General features: G+C 39.9%; 1 protein-coding gene across 1 annotated transcript in view; it reads left to right on the top strand.

Annotated features, from left to right (window-relative positions):
• RNASEH2B (ribonuclease H2 subunit B) overlaps positions 1–15,358 on the top strand; it is a gene marked incomplete in the record, with an annotated part of 120,315 nt that overhangs the window by 13,989 nt on the left and 90,968 nt on the right. Inside the window, 1 exon segment of the mRNA XM_053708378.1 lies at positions 11,879–11,950. Coding sequence (XP_053564353.1) covers positions 11,879–11,950 — 72 coding nt within the window.

Below are 15,358 nucleotides of genomic sequence, written 5' to 3' on the forward strand. Positions count from 1 at the left end.
CTGTCCTCTCATGTAAACTTTATGAGCTAACCACACCGAGGGTATCCCACTAGAAGTGTTTAAATTTGTCCTGAAATATTCAGTGATGTCACTTAGTACTTGTGTATGGGTGATGGGATCTAAGAGACGCGTTTCATCTAGTCTCCATAGGTAGGGTAGCACTGGGGCTGATGGCCATTCCAGGCTCATAGAGATAGATGCATGATCGGACCAGGCTATTGTCTGTATATTTGCATCCCTAATCAATGATATACTTTTATGTTCTATAAACCAGTAATCAATTCTAGAGTATGATTTTGCCGGGTTGGAATAGAATGAGTAGTTGCGTGTGGTCGGATGTAGGAAGCGCCATATGTCAATCAGTGTAAGTTGTTTTAAAGTGTTATTAATGGAGTGTCTAGTACTTTTAGTGGTGGAGCTAGAACCTTGAGAACAATCAACTGCAGGTAGTAATGCAACATTAAGATCTCCTCCCAATATTAATATCCCCTTCTGTACTTCTAGTATTTTATTTCCAACTCTTTTAATGAATTGTGCCTGCCCCGTATTAGGAGAGTAAATGTTGGCCAGGGTAACCCAATTATTGAACAAGGTTCCAACTAGGATGATGTACCTGCCCTCCTTGTCTGTGTATTTGTCTGTTAGTTGAAAGGGAGTATTTCTGTTAAATAGTATTCCCACTCCATTCGTCTTTTTCTCGTGTGAGTGAAGGAAGAGGGATGGGAACTCTTTGGATTTAAAGATGGGTTCTTTGTCTTTGAGGAAGTGTGTCTCTTGGACAAATACTATGTTTGCTCCCTCTCTCTTGAACCAATTAAGAGCTATAGATCGTTTAGTGGGGGAGTTAAGACCTTTACAATTTTGTGATAGTAAGGAGATGTCCCTATGTGTAGTCCCCATTACACTATAAAATTGTGCGTGCGCTGATTTTTATCCCAGTTCTCAGTGGGGTGGTCCTTGCATGTGTGTCTCTTGCTTACCCTGTGGAGTTCGTCTTCATACCAGAGAGGGATGTCTGCCGTCAATTTTGTGAGTATATCAGTCGCTGTGCGGTTGGCCCTCGAGCATTGGAAAGTAGAAAAAAGCATTAGAGACTTGGTTAACATTAACACGAAAAAAACAAATAACCAAACAACAATACAAAACCAGGGATTTATAATCCCATAACTGGACTCTGTCCTGAAGGAGGGAGTCGTTGGGGAAATAACTCAACCAATTAGGTTGGATGGCAACCCTAGGGGTGCTTTCTAATTTTGGGATATTAGCAAATGTCCTGCAGTGGAATACTATAAAACATTAATTATAAATTATAAATCTACATTGTTAATTATGAACATTAAACAGAGGGATCACCTAGAAATCTGGCATGTCCTATACACTTATATCTCATTAGCTGTAAAGAGAAACATTATTAGCTATAAACAGTAAGCATAGGGATCATTCTAGGATCTGACATGACATATACAGTTATATCTTAATTATACTGGATTACGTCATTAATGGCTTCAAAGTTCCTCAAACCCATATTCTCTGCTATAGGTCAATATCTGGCTCATCCTTTGATGCAGTCTGTGCTGTTAATGTTTCTCTTGGTCTCTTCTTGGAAATTTTCTGCCAGTGATGCCTTTGAGGTTGTGGTTGTGTGGAATCTTTTCTTTGAGTAGAGTTTTGGGGGGGTTCTAATGCGGGGAGCGAAGGAGGAGGGATGTCCAACGATTTACAGAACTGTTCCAAATCATCTGGGGTCCTATATGTGTATATTCTGTTGTCTTTCATGACTCTGATGCTGAAAGGAAATCCCCATCTGTAGGTCAGACCTTGCTCTTTTAAGTGGATTGTGAGGTACCTCGCTTCTTTCCTGTTCTGGAGAGTGATTGGGCTCAGATCTGCAAAGAATTGAAGTTTGTTGCCTTCTATTTGAAAGGATTGTTGTTTCCTCGTAGAAGTCATAATTTTCTCTTTATCTGTGAATTTGTGGAAGCGGATGATTACATCTCTGGGAGGTTCGCCGTCTCTTGGGGGCGGTCTCAAAGCTCTATGAGCTCTATCTAAAGGTATATCTTCCATGGTGGAGTCTCCCATTAGGTGTTTGAAGATTTTTTGTAAGAAGTTTTGTAGTAAATCTGAGGATACTTTCTCTGATATTCCTCTTATACGTATGTTCTGTCTTCTCCCTCTGTTGTCCAAGTCCTCTAGCTTAGAGGTGAGGAATTCAATCTGAGATTCCTGTGTATCAATTTTTCTCGTAAGCAGATCTAGAGTAGAGGTGGTTTCTTCATCTTGTTCTTCCAGATAGGCTACTCTACCACCCAGCTCCGCTACTTCTTTTTTAATCCCTGAGAGACCATCTTTCAGTACCTGATTAACTTGTTGAAAGAAATTAGTAAGATCAGCTCTGGTGGGAAGTTCTTTCAGGTCAGCTCTTGTAACAGGGGAGTCCTCACCCTGGGATGCTGCATTTAAGAGTTCATCTTGTGATTGTTGTGAATCCTCTCCCTCTGTGGTAGGGGATGTTTGTAATTTTTGGAAAAATGTGCTCATCTTGGTACTGGGTGTATTAGATGTTTTAGTGGTCTTCTCAGATCTGTTTAGTCTCTTTGTTGTCATTTTCTGCGTTGTGTTTGTTGATTTTTGATGTACTTAGCAGAAGGAGAGAGAGAATAAAGAAAACTTCGTTGCTGCTTAATTATGCTTAAAACGCTCACTGAGTGCTGTTTGTTTTCAAATTGCAGAGTTAAGTTCTTTTATTGAGCTGCAGGATCAGCACTTCTTTTGCTGGAGGTCCTTATTGCTAGTTATATAATGGAAGCTTTATGTTTTCTTAAGGGTTATTTGCTGTGTGCAACAGGAAGTCTTTTAGAGAAGAGAGAAAAAAAAAATGGCACCTCCTATGTATTTTAGTTACAGGCCTAGGCTTTTCTGAGTTATAAAGAATGAGGCGAGTCATTAAGGCCTGTGTATTGTGATAATCTCACTATCCACTTCTTGCAAAAACGTAGCTTCTTTGCCTAAAATAAGTAGATGAAGAAAACTCCAGATCAGGGGAGTTGCTCAGTGAGTTAGGTTAGGCCCCAGAAGGCTGGATAACGTCTGTGCAGCTTTTTTATTAAGTTATTAATTTGCAATGTCCATTATTGTGTCTGTTGATTAGTGTAGTTCTTCTCCCATCAACCGTTATTGGCTTTTAATTAGTTTAAGGCAGTCCATATTCAAGTTTTATTAGGCCATGTTGTGCCATTTCAAGGGATTAAGGCTAACAGGGTTTCTAGGCCCTAGTAGCAGGGGCGCTATGCTGTGTGCTGTCCGGAACTGTTTGTGGGCCTGTTTGGGGAGTGTGGTTGTGGTCACTCACCGGGCTATCCCTCTGCAGTATGCTCAGCATCCGTTGTTAGCTCTGGGCCTCTGCCGCATCGATGAGCGCTGTAAGTGAGAGGAGGCTGTTTGGGGTTTCCCAGGTAGCGCAACAGGGGCGCGTGTTTTCAGGCTGTTCAGGTTGATTTAAGTGGTTTTACATGTCGGCTTTGCCCTTCTGCTGTTCACCGTTCTGTGCCCTGTCCCTTCCACTGCAGCATGTCTCAAATTCAGGCTTTAGGAAAGCGTTTTAGCCCCTGGGTGCCATACTAAGCACGGAGCATCAAAATAGTGCGGCCATTTCAAGGCATGGTCGGCTCCGCCCCTCCATAAATAACCTTTTTTTAATACATTTTGCATTGTATGATATCTTACCACAGTATGTTTGGATTTAAAAAAGGTAAGAATATACACAGAAATAGAAACATACATTGTATCTGTGTTTTACAAATGGGGAGAGGTAATTAAGTTGTCTTGAAGAACGACCAAAATTTTCTGTAAACATTTTCCAAGCATCTGCAAATAACTGACTTGAATTGAAATATCAGGGACATTAAAGGAACATAATACTCATGCTAAATCACTTTAAAGTGATGTCTAATAACTGTAAAAAGCTGACATGAAAATATCACCTGAACACCTCTTTGTAAAAAGGGAAGATATTTTACTTCAAAATTTGCTCTATGAATAGTTATACTTCAGTTGTTGCTGTCCAGCTGCAAGTTGAAAAAAAATAAATAGCCAATCAGATCATGCATTGCTTTCCTGTGATCTCATGAGATTTCATAGTAAACTTCCTTAAACTGAATAGGAACATAACATGACTGTGCCTGTACATGACAGATGCACACTCCCTTGCAAGTCCTAGGACTAGCATCCTGATTGGTTGCTTAAAGGGACACTTAACTTAAATGTTTTCTTTCTCCAACATTGGTGTGTCCGGTCCACGGCGTCATCCTTACCTGTGGGAATATCTCTTCCCCAACAGGAAATGGCAAAGAGTCCCAGCAAAGCTGGCCATATAGTCCCTCCTAGGCTCCGCCCACCCCTGTCATTCTCTTTGCCGTTGCACAGGCAACATCTCCACGGAGATGGTTAAGAGTATGTGGTGTTTAGTTGTAGTTTTTTTATTCTACTATCAAGAGTTTGTTATTTTAAAATAGTGCTGGTATGTACTATTTACTCTGAAACAGAAAAGGATGAAGATTTCTGTTTGTGAGAGGAAGATGATTTTAGCAGACAGTAACTAAAATCGATTGCTGTTTCCACATAGGACTGTTGAGATGAAGTAACTTCAGTTGGGGGAAACAGTTAGCAGACTTTTCTGCTTAAGGTATGACTAGCCATATTTCTAACGACTGTGTAATGCTGGAAGGCTGTCATTTCCCCTCATGGGGACCGGTAAGCCATTTTCTTAGTTTCAAACAGAATAACAGGCTTAATATGGGCTATAAAACTGGTAGACACCTTTATGGGCTAAATCGATTGCTTTATTTGGACATTTTATACATGTTTATGCTGATAATTCACACTTATAAACTTGGGGACCGTTTTTTAACGGCAGGCACTGTGTTAGACACCTTTTCCAGTCAGGGAGGGCCTTCCCAGTTGTAGGCTGAGCCTCATTTTCGCGCCATTACTGCGCAGTTGTTTTTGAGAGCAAGACATGCAGATGCATGTGTGAGGACCAGAAAGTTGTTGGAAAAGTTTCTAGAAGGCGTCATTTGGTATCGTATTCCCCTCTGGGCTTGGTAAAGTCGCAGCAAAGGCTGTAGCTGGGACTGTATAGGGGTTAAATTTGTAAACGGCTCCGGTTCTGTTATTTTAAGGGTTAAAGCTCTGAAAATTGGTATGCGTTACTCTTAAGGCTTTAAGACAATGTGGTGAAATTTTGGTAAATCTTGAACAATTCCTTCATACTTTTTCACATATTCAGTAATAAAGTGTGCTCTGTTTAAAATTTAAAGAGACAGTAACAGTTTTGTTTTAAAACGTTTTTTGTGCTTTATTGACAAGTTTAAGCCTGTTTAACATGTCTGTGCCTTCGGATAAGCTATGTTCTATATGTGTGAAAGCCAATGTGTCTCCCCACTCACAATTGTGTGATAATTGTGCCATAGCGTTCAAACAAAGTAAGGACAGTACTGCCACAGATAAGGAAATTGCCCAAGATGATTCCTCAGATGAGGGGAGTAGACATGATACTACATCATCCCCTACTGTGTCTACACCAGTTTTGCCCACGCAGGAGGCCCCTAGTACATCTAGCGCGCCAATGCTTATTACCATGCAACAATTGATGGCTGTAATGGATAACTCCATAGCAAATATTTTATCCAAAATGCCTGCATATCAGAGAAAGCACGATTGCTCTGTTTTAAACACTGAAGAGCAGGAGGGCGCTGATGATAATTGTTCTGTCATACCCTCACACCAATCTGAAGTGGCCATAAGGGAGGTTTTGTCAGATGGGGAAATTTCAGATTCAGGAAAAATTTCTCAACAAGCTGAACCTGATGTTGTGACATTTAAATTTAAATTAGAACATCTCCGCGCACTGCTTAAGGAGGTGTTATCTACTCTGGATGATTGTAACGACTTGGTCATTCCAGAGAAATTATGCAAGATGGACACGTTTCTAGAGGTTCCGGTGCACCCCGACGCTTTTCCTATACCCAAGCGGGTGGCGGACATAGTGAATAAGGAGTGGGAGAAGCCCGGCATACCTTTTGTTCCCCCACCTATATTTAAGAAATTATTTCCTATGGTCGACCCCAAAAAGGACTTATGGCAGACAGTCCCTAAGGTCGAGGGGGCAGTTTCTACTCTAAACAAGCGAACTACTATCACTATCGAGGATAGTTGTGCTTTCAAAGATCCTATGGATAAAAAATTGGAAGGTTTGCTTAAAAAGATTTTTGTACAGCAGGGTTACCTTCTACAACCCATTTCGTGCATTGTTCCTGTCACTACAGCAGCGTGGTTCTGGTTCGAGGAACTAGAAAAGTCGCTCAGTAGAGAGACTCCGTATGAGGATGTTATGGACAGAGTTCACGCACTTAAGTTGGCTAACTCTTTTATTTTAGATGCCGCTTTGCAATTAGCTAGATTAGCGGCAAAAAATTCAGGGTTTGCAATTGTGGCGCGCAGAGCGCTTTGGCTAAAGTCTTGGTCAGCGGATGTATCATCCAAGACAAAATTGCTTAACATCCCTTTCAAAGGTAAAACTCTCTTTGGGCCAGAATTGAAAGAGATTATCTCAGACATTACTGGGGGAAAGGGCCACGCCCTTCCACAAGATAGGCCTTTCAAGGCCAAGAATAAGTCTAATTTTCGTTCCTTTCGCAATTTCAGGAACGGACCGGCCTCTAATTCTGCATCCTCTAAGCAAGAGGGTAATGCCTCACAGCCCAAACCAGCCTGGAAACCTATGCAAGGCTGGAACAAGGGTAAGCAGGCCAAGAAGCCTGCTGCTGCTAACAAAACAGCATGGAGGAGTAGCCACCGATCCGGGACCGGATCTAGTAGGGGGCAGACTCTCTCTCTTCGCTCAGGCTTGGGCAAGAGATGTTCAGGATCCCTGGGCACTAGAAATAGTTTCTCAGGGTTATCTTCTGGAATTCAAGGAACTACCCCCAAGGGGAAGGTTCCACATGTCTCACTTATCCTTAAACCAAATAAAGAGACAGGCGTTCTTACATTGTGTAGAAGACCTGTTAAAGATGGGAGTGATACACCCTGTTCCAATGACGGAACAAGGAATGGGATTTTACTAAAATCTGTTCGTAGTTCCCAAAAAAGAGGGAACCTTCAGACCAATTCTGGATTTAAAGATCCTAAAGAAATTTCTCAGGGTACCATCGTTCAAAATGGAAACCATTCGAACGATTCTACCCACTATCCAGGAAGGTCAATTTATGACTACTGTGGATCTAAAGGATGCGTACCTACATATTCCTATCCACAAAGAACATCATCAGTTCCTAAGGTTCGCCTTTCTGGACAAACATTACCAGTTTGTGGCCCTCCCATTCGGGTTAGCCACTGCTCCAAGGATTTTCACAAAGGTACTTGGGTCCCTTCTAGCGGTTCTAAGACCGAGGGGCATTGCAGTAGTACCGTACTTGGACGACATTCTAATACAAGCGTCGTCCCTTTCAAAAGCAAAGGCTCATACAGACATCATTCTGGCCTTTCTCAGATCTCACGGATTGAAGGTGAACATAGAAAAGAGTTCTCTGTCTCCGTCAACAAGAGTTCCCTTCTTGGGAACAATAATAGATTCCTTAGAAATGAGGATTTTTCTTACAGATGTCAGAAAGTCAAAACTTCTAAGCGCTTGTCAAGTTCTTCACTCTGTTCCACGTCCTTCCATAGCTCAGTGCATGGAAGTGGTAGGGTTGATGGTTGCAGCAATGGACATAGTTCCTTTTGCACGAATTCATCTAAGACCATTACAACTGTGCATGCTCAAACAGTGGAATGGGGACTATACAGACTTGTCTCCAGTGATTCAAGTAGATCAGAAGACCAGAGAGTCACTCCGTTGGTGGCTGACCCTGGACCATCTATCCCAGGGAATGAGCTTCCGCAGACCAGAGTGGGTCATTGTCACGACCGACGCCAGTCTAGTGGGCTGGGGCGCGGTCTGGGAATCCCTGAAAGCTCAGGGACTATGGTCTCGGGAAGAGTCTCTTCTCCCGATAAACATTCTGGAACTAAGAGCGATTTTCAATGCTCTCAGGGCTTGGCCTCAGCTTGCAAAGGCCAGATTCATAAGATTCCAATCAGACAACATGACGACTGTTGCGTATATCAATCATCAGGGGGAAACAAGGAGTTCCCTAGCGATGAAAGAAGTGACCAAAATAATACAATGGGCGGAGGATCACTCCTGCCATCTATCTGCGATCCACATCCCAGGTGTGGAAAACTGGGAAGCGGATTATCTGAGTCGTCAGACTTTCCATCCGGGGGAGTGGGAACTCCACCCGGAGATCTTTGCCCAGTTGACTCAATTATGGGGCATTCCAGACATGGATCTGATGGCGTCTCGTCAGAACTTCAAGGTTCCTTGCTACGGGTCCAGATCCAGGGATCCCAAGGCGACTAGTGGATGCACTAGTAGCACCTTGGACTTTCAACCTAGCTTATGTGTTCCCACCGTTTCTTCTCATTCCCAGGCTGGTAGCCAGGATCAAACAGGAGAGGGCCTCGGTGATCTTGATAGCTCCTGCGTGGCCACGCAGGACTTGGTATGCAGACCTGGTGAATATGTCATCGGTTCCACCATGGAAGCTACCTTTGAGACAGGAGCTTCTTGTTCAGGGTCCATTCGAACATCCAAATCTGGTCTCCCTCCAGCTGATGGCTTGGAGATTGAACGCTTGATTCTATCAAAGCGTGGGTTTTCAGATTCTGTGATAGATACTCTGGTTCAGGCCAGAAAACCGGTAACTAGAAAGATTTACCATAAAATATGGAAAAGATATATCTGTTGGTGTGAATCCAAGGGATTCCCATGGAATAAGATAAAAATTCCTAAGATTCTTTCCTTTCTGCAGGAAGGTTTGGATAAAGGATTATCTGCGAGTTCTCTAAAGGGACAGATTTCTGCTTTATCTGTCTTACTACACAAACGACTGGCAGCTGTGCCAGATGTTCAAGCATTTTTCAGGCTCTGGTCAGGATCAAGCCTGTTTACAGACCTTTGACTCCTCCCTGGAGTCTAAATCTAGTTCTTTCAGTTCTTCAAGGGGTTCCGTTTGAACCTCTACATTCCATAGATATTAAGTTATTATCTTGGAAAGTTTTGTTTTTGGTTGCTATTTCTTCTGCTAGAAGAGTTTCAGAGTTATCTGCTCTGCAGTGTACTCCGCCCTATCTGGTGTTCCATTCAGATAAGGTTGTTTTGCGTACTAAGCCTGGTTTTCTTCCAAAGGTTGTTTCCAACAAGAATATTAACCAGGAGATAGTTGTACCTTCTTTGTGTCCGAAACCAGTTTCAAAGAAGGAACGTTTGCTACACAACTTAGATGTAGTCCGTGCTCTAAAGTTCTACTTAGAAGCTACAAAAGAATTCAGACAAACATCTTCTTTGTTTGTCGTCTATTCTGGTAAAAGGAGAGGTCAAAAAGCAACTTCTACCTCTCTTTCCTTTTGGCTTAAAAGCATCATCCGATTGGCTTATGAGACTGCCGGACGGCAGCCTCCTGAAAGAATCACAGCTCACTCCACTAGGGCTGTGGCTTCCACATGGGCCTTCAAGAACGAGGCTTCTGTTGATCAGATATGTAAGGCAGCGACTTGGTCTTCACTGCACACTTTTGCCAAATTTTACAAATTTGATACTTTTGCTTCTTCGGAGGCTATTTTTGGGAGAAAGGTTTTGCAAGCCGTGGTGCCTTCCGTTTAGGTAACCTGATTTGCTCCCTCCCTTCATCTGTGTCCTAAAGCTTTGGTATTGGTTCCCACAAGTAAGGATGACGCTGTGGACCGGACACACCAATGTTGGAGAAAACAGAATTTATGCTTACCTGATAAATTACTTTCTCCAACGGTGTGTCCGGTCCACGGCCCGCCCTGGTTTTTTAATCAGGTCTGATGAATTATTTTCTCTAACTACAGTCACCACGGTACCATATGGTTTCTCCTATATTTTTCCTCTTGTCCGTCGGTCGAATGACTGGGGTGGGCGGAGCCTAGGAGGGACTATATGGCCAGCTTTGCTGGGACTCTTTGCCATTTCCTGTTGGGGAAGAGATATTCCCACAAGTAAGGATGACGCCGTGGACCGGACACACCGTTGGAGAAAGTAATTTATCAGGTAAGCATAAATTCTGTTTTTATGATTCAGATAAAGCATGCAATTTTAAGCAACTTTCTAATTTACTCCTATTATCAATTTTTCTTTGTTCTCTTGCTATCTATATTTAAAAAGCAGGAATGTAAACCTTAGCAGCCAGCCCATTTTAGGTTCATCACCATGGATAGCGCTTGCTTATTGAAGGCTTACATTTACCCACCAATAAGCAAGCATAACCCAGGTTCTCAACCAAAAATGGGACGGCTCCTATGCATCACATTACTGCTTTTTAAATAAAGATAGCAAGAGAACAAAGAAAAATTGATAATAGGAGTAAATTAGAAAGTTGCTTAAAATTGCATGCTCTATCTTAATCTTGAAAGAAACAATTTGGGTTTAGTGTCCCTTTAAAGTCTCTTTACAGTGGGGTGTGAATACTTAGGAGATTTTGAGGTAAAATATCTTCCATTTTTACACAGAGATGTTCAGGTGACATTTTCTAGCCAGCTTTTTACAGCTATGCTGCATCACTTTCAAATGCTTCAACATTTGGGTATCGTGTCCTTTTTATAGAGAGAAGTCAAAATGAAATGTGCATGGGTGAATTTCAATTTGACATATAAGCATTTTTGTAATATACTTTCTAAAGCAAAAATGCTTCTAGTAAAAATTATTACTGTTTTCTGCAACATCCGCACATATCCTGTGAGGGCTCGTGCACCAGTGTTCAATCACCCCACCTTTTCAGAGAGTGAGCAGTGGCTTGTATGACACAGATTTTGTCTTCAGAAGCAATACACACCACTGCCACCTCTCTGAGCAGGCATGGTGTTATAATACTGGTGCACGGGCCCTCACAGGATACGTGCGTATGCAGCAGAAAAGCAATCATAACTTTTATTAGACACATTTATGCTGATGAACGTATATTGCAAAAATGCTTCTATTTTAAATTGAAATGCACCCATGCACATTTCATTTTTGACCTTTCTATCCCATTAAATGAGAATTTTAAACACACAGTTAGTGTATTCAGATATTAGGGTTTATCACAATTCTTTAGACTTAAAGGGTCACTAAACCCAATATTTTTCTTTCATGATTCAGGTAGAGAATTCAATTTTAAATAACACTCCCATTTACTTCTATTATCTAATTTGTTCCATTATTTAGATATCCTTTGTTGAAGAAATAGCAATGCACATGAGTGAGCCAATCACACAAAGCATCTATGTGCAGCCACCAATCAGCAGCTGCTGAGCATATCTAGATATGCTTTTCAGCAAAGAATATCAAGAGAATGAAGCAAGTTAGATAATAGAAGTAAATTAGAAAGTTGTTTAAAATTGCATGCACTTTCTAAATCATGAAAGAAAAAATGTGGGTTTCATGTCCCTTTAAAGGAACAGGAAACCCCAAATATTTCATTCATGATTCAGATAGGACATACAATTTTAAACAACTTTCAAATTTACTTTTATCATCAATAATGCTAGCTCCCACTAGTGTAGGATATGTGCGTATTCATTTTCAACAATGGATACCATGAGAACGAATCACAGTTGAAAATAGAAGTGACTTTAAAAGTGTCTTTAAATTGCATTCTCTGATTCTTGCAAGTTTAATTTTGACTTTCCTATCCCATTAACTAATGGTTTTTAAGAGAAAAGCAATATTACATATTTATATTTATGCAGATAATTTAATATTATTTACTTTCAGAATTGCTTAACGGCGAAGCTAAAGAGAAGAATTGTAAAACGTTATTTGTGAAGCTGCGGAATCCTGGTACAGGTATGTTTAAAAGAAAACAATGTATGTTATGGTTTCTGTACCTTACACTTTTATTCAACAGTAGATGGCCATAACTGTGCGTTTTCCTTCTTTTGACAGATTTGGGGTGGCTTTGCAGATTGCTAGTTTTCTTTTTTCCCACACTGTCCTAAATCTGGCCTGTAGGCTTGTATGGCATTGAAACTTAGAAGATTCAGTGGCTGTATGCTCTAATGTGTTCAAGCATTTTAGGATTGCAGTTCTGCTTGCATAAACTATGTGTTTAACCTTTGCAAAGTCAGCTACTGAGCAGCAATGCACTATTGGGAGCTAGCCGAACACATCTGGAGAACAAGAGACAAATGTGTTTAGCTACCAATCACCAACTAGGATATGCACATATTCCTTTCAACAAAGGATGCCAAAAGAACAAAACAAATTTTATAATACAAGTGAATTTAAAAATGTGTAAAAATGACATGCTTTTCTTTGCATAAATGTTTTGTAGATGATCCATTTATATAGCCTATACAGCTTTTTTTTTTTAATTTTAATTTTTAAAAGTATAGTTTTGCTTATTTTTTTAAATAACAATGCGCTGATTTACAGTCTCCTAACCAAGCCCCAAAGTTTTATGAAAATACTGATGTTTACCTACTCCAGCTTGCTCCTGTTCGTGTATATAGTTTTTTCATATGCAGGAGGAGGGTCTGCTTTCTTTGCTATAGAACCACTTGCAGTGGGTGTTCCAGCTAACCTTTTTTTAACAGTGCTAAACTGGGAGCTTCTAAGTAAGTTTTTAAACGGTTTTATACTGAATTTTTATATCAGTATCTGTGCATCTTATTCTTTATAGTAGTGTCTATTACATGCAGTTATATGAAAATTGGTGTATACTGTCCCTTTAAGAATTAAGAATCGTGAACGTTTAATTGTAAAAGTTTCTAAAAAGTGTTCAATCATTTTCTTGCAAGTAATGCTAAAAATCAGTTGACTACCTTCATCAACCATTAGTTCCTACAAATCCTTCACCTACCTTAATGTAACATTTTTAATCGGCTGTTATTTTGTGATTATGACTTTTTTTAATTTTATTTATAAAGCAGCATCACTCTATTCTGCAGTACTGACACAGGTGCATAAATACAAAGTAAAAAAAAAGACATGCTTGATATAACTGTGAGGACCCTGCAGTCAGTTGCACTCCAGTGTTCTCCAGAGAAAATGTTGCCATCCAAGGGGCATTCTAAAGTAGCTGTGTGGGGGGCCGTGTAATACTTTGCAATATTATAAAATTTTCTGTTATTTATAAATATTACATAATCTATCAAAAGCACAAAATAACGTCATCATTTAACATAAATTTTGTTAATGAAAATTTGTGCAAAAAACAATGAATAATATCTTAAAGTGAAGGTAAACTTTGGTGAATGAAAGCCCGTTTTTTAAAAATACTATTAAAAACAGGGGCACTTTCATTCATCAAAGTTTACAAAGCAGCCGTTTTGTTAAAAAAATTACCTTTTTTTCTTTTCACTGCTACAGCAGCTTCCCCCACCTAGAGATCCTCTATTCACACGTCAGCAATGACTAATCCGGCTTACTCCAATCACAGCATGGCCTCAGGCAATGACTACGCTGGGGGGAAAGCTGCGATTGGAGGAAGCAGGATTAGTCATTGCTGACGTGTGAAGAGAGGATCTCTGGGTGGAGGAAGCTGTAGCAGTGAAAAGAAAAAAAGGAAATTTTTTACCAAAACGGCTGCTTTGTAAACTTTGATGAATGAAAGTTCCCCTATTTTAAATAGTATTTTTAAAAAACGGGCTTTCATTCACCAAAGTTTACCTTCACTTTAATATTAGCTTAAATTGTAGCTGGGTGGCCATTAAAATCAGCCGGCTGGTGTGCCCAATAAATAGGTCTTTTGGAGAACATAGCCATCTGATGTATACCCCATTACACAAGGTGGGCCTGGCAAATATAGGTGACATAGAATGAATATAGAAATCGTTCCCTGGTATGGTTAAACCTTATAGTTTGTTTTATTATTGCACCGTTGCTTGCTTAGAGCAATGTGTTTAATTTCCACAAATGGTTTAAACACACAAGTAAAGTCAGCCTTAGAGCAGCAATGCACTAACATTAAAGGCACAATAAACACTAAATATATTTCATGCACTTCCCTTTAATTATAGTTCTGCCATTTTTGAAGTTAGGTTTCACTGCATGTATCTGAGAGAAGCTGCACATGCGCAAACACGTCGGCAATGGAATGTAGATTTTAGCATGGCGCACCCATGACTAGAGGGAGGCGGTGCATTAATAACTCAATACTGTGCATGTAACATTTATTTAATGTCCCTTTAACAAAGTAAATGTGATAATATAAGTAAATTGAAAAGTCTCTTACAATCGTATGCTCTATCTTAAAGGGATATGAAACCCAATTTTTTTTCTTTCATGATTCAGATAGAACATGTCATTTTAAGCAGCTTTGTAATGTAGCCACCAATTAGCAAGCGCTACCCAGGGGGCTGAACCAAAGATGGCCTGGCTCCTAAGCTTGCATTCCTGCTTTTTAAATAGATACCAAGAGAATGAAGAAAAATTGCTAATAGGAGTGAATTAGAAAGTTGCTTAAAATTACAGGTTCTATCTGAAGCATGAAAGAAAAATTTGGGTTTCATATCCATTTTACCATGAAAGTTTTTTTTTTTTATGTCTCTTTTAAGTCCTCTCTGACTAATATTTAGGGTCGAATTTGATTTCATGATTCAAATAGAACATAGAATTTTAAATAACTTTCCAATTTACTTCCATTACCAACATTTCTTTGTTCTCATTGTATCTTTTGTTCAAAATCCAGGAGATAAGCTCAGGAGTGTGCACGTGTCTGGAGCACTATATTGCATCAGTTTTGTAATAATATCCATTTGCAAGAGCACTAGATAGCGGCACTTTTTCCTGCCATGTAGTAATCCAGACACTTACCTAGGTATCTCTTCAACAAGGAATACCATGGAAACAAAGCAAAGTAAATTGGAAACTTATATGAATCACAAAATAAACTTTTTGGGGGGTTTCAGATACCTTTAAGCATTTTCTTGTGTGTTATAAATCTACATTATACAATATACATTTAGTATAATACCTTAAAGTGATTGTAAAGTTTAAAATTAAAGCCCAGTATTTAAAAATACTCTTAAAAACATAGGCACTTTAAGTCATTCAACTTTACAACAATGCTTCTTTTTTAAATCACCATTTTGTTACGTTAAACACACCCCTGATCCTCCACCTGCATCTCCTGTATTGAGCACATTGATATGCTAAATACAGGAGATGCGGGCGGAGGATCGGCGGTATATTTAACGTAACAAAATGGTAAGTATTTTAAAAAAGAAGCGTCATTGTAAAGTTTAATGACTT

Source organism: Bombina bombina, chromosome 3 (genome assembly GCF_027579735.1).
Source record: "Bombina bombina isolate aBomBom1 chromosome 3, aBomBom1.pri, whole genome shotgun sequence".
Classification (NCBI taxonomy): Eukaryota; Metazoa; Chordata; class Amphibia; order Anura; family Bombinatoridae; genus Bombina; species Bombina bombina.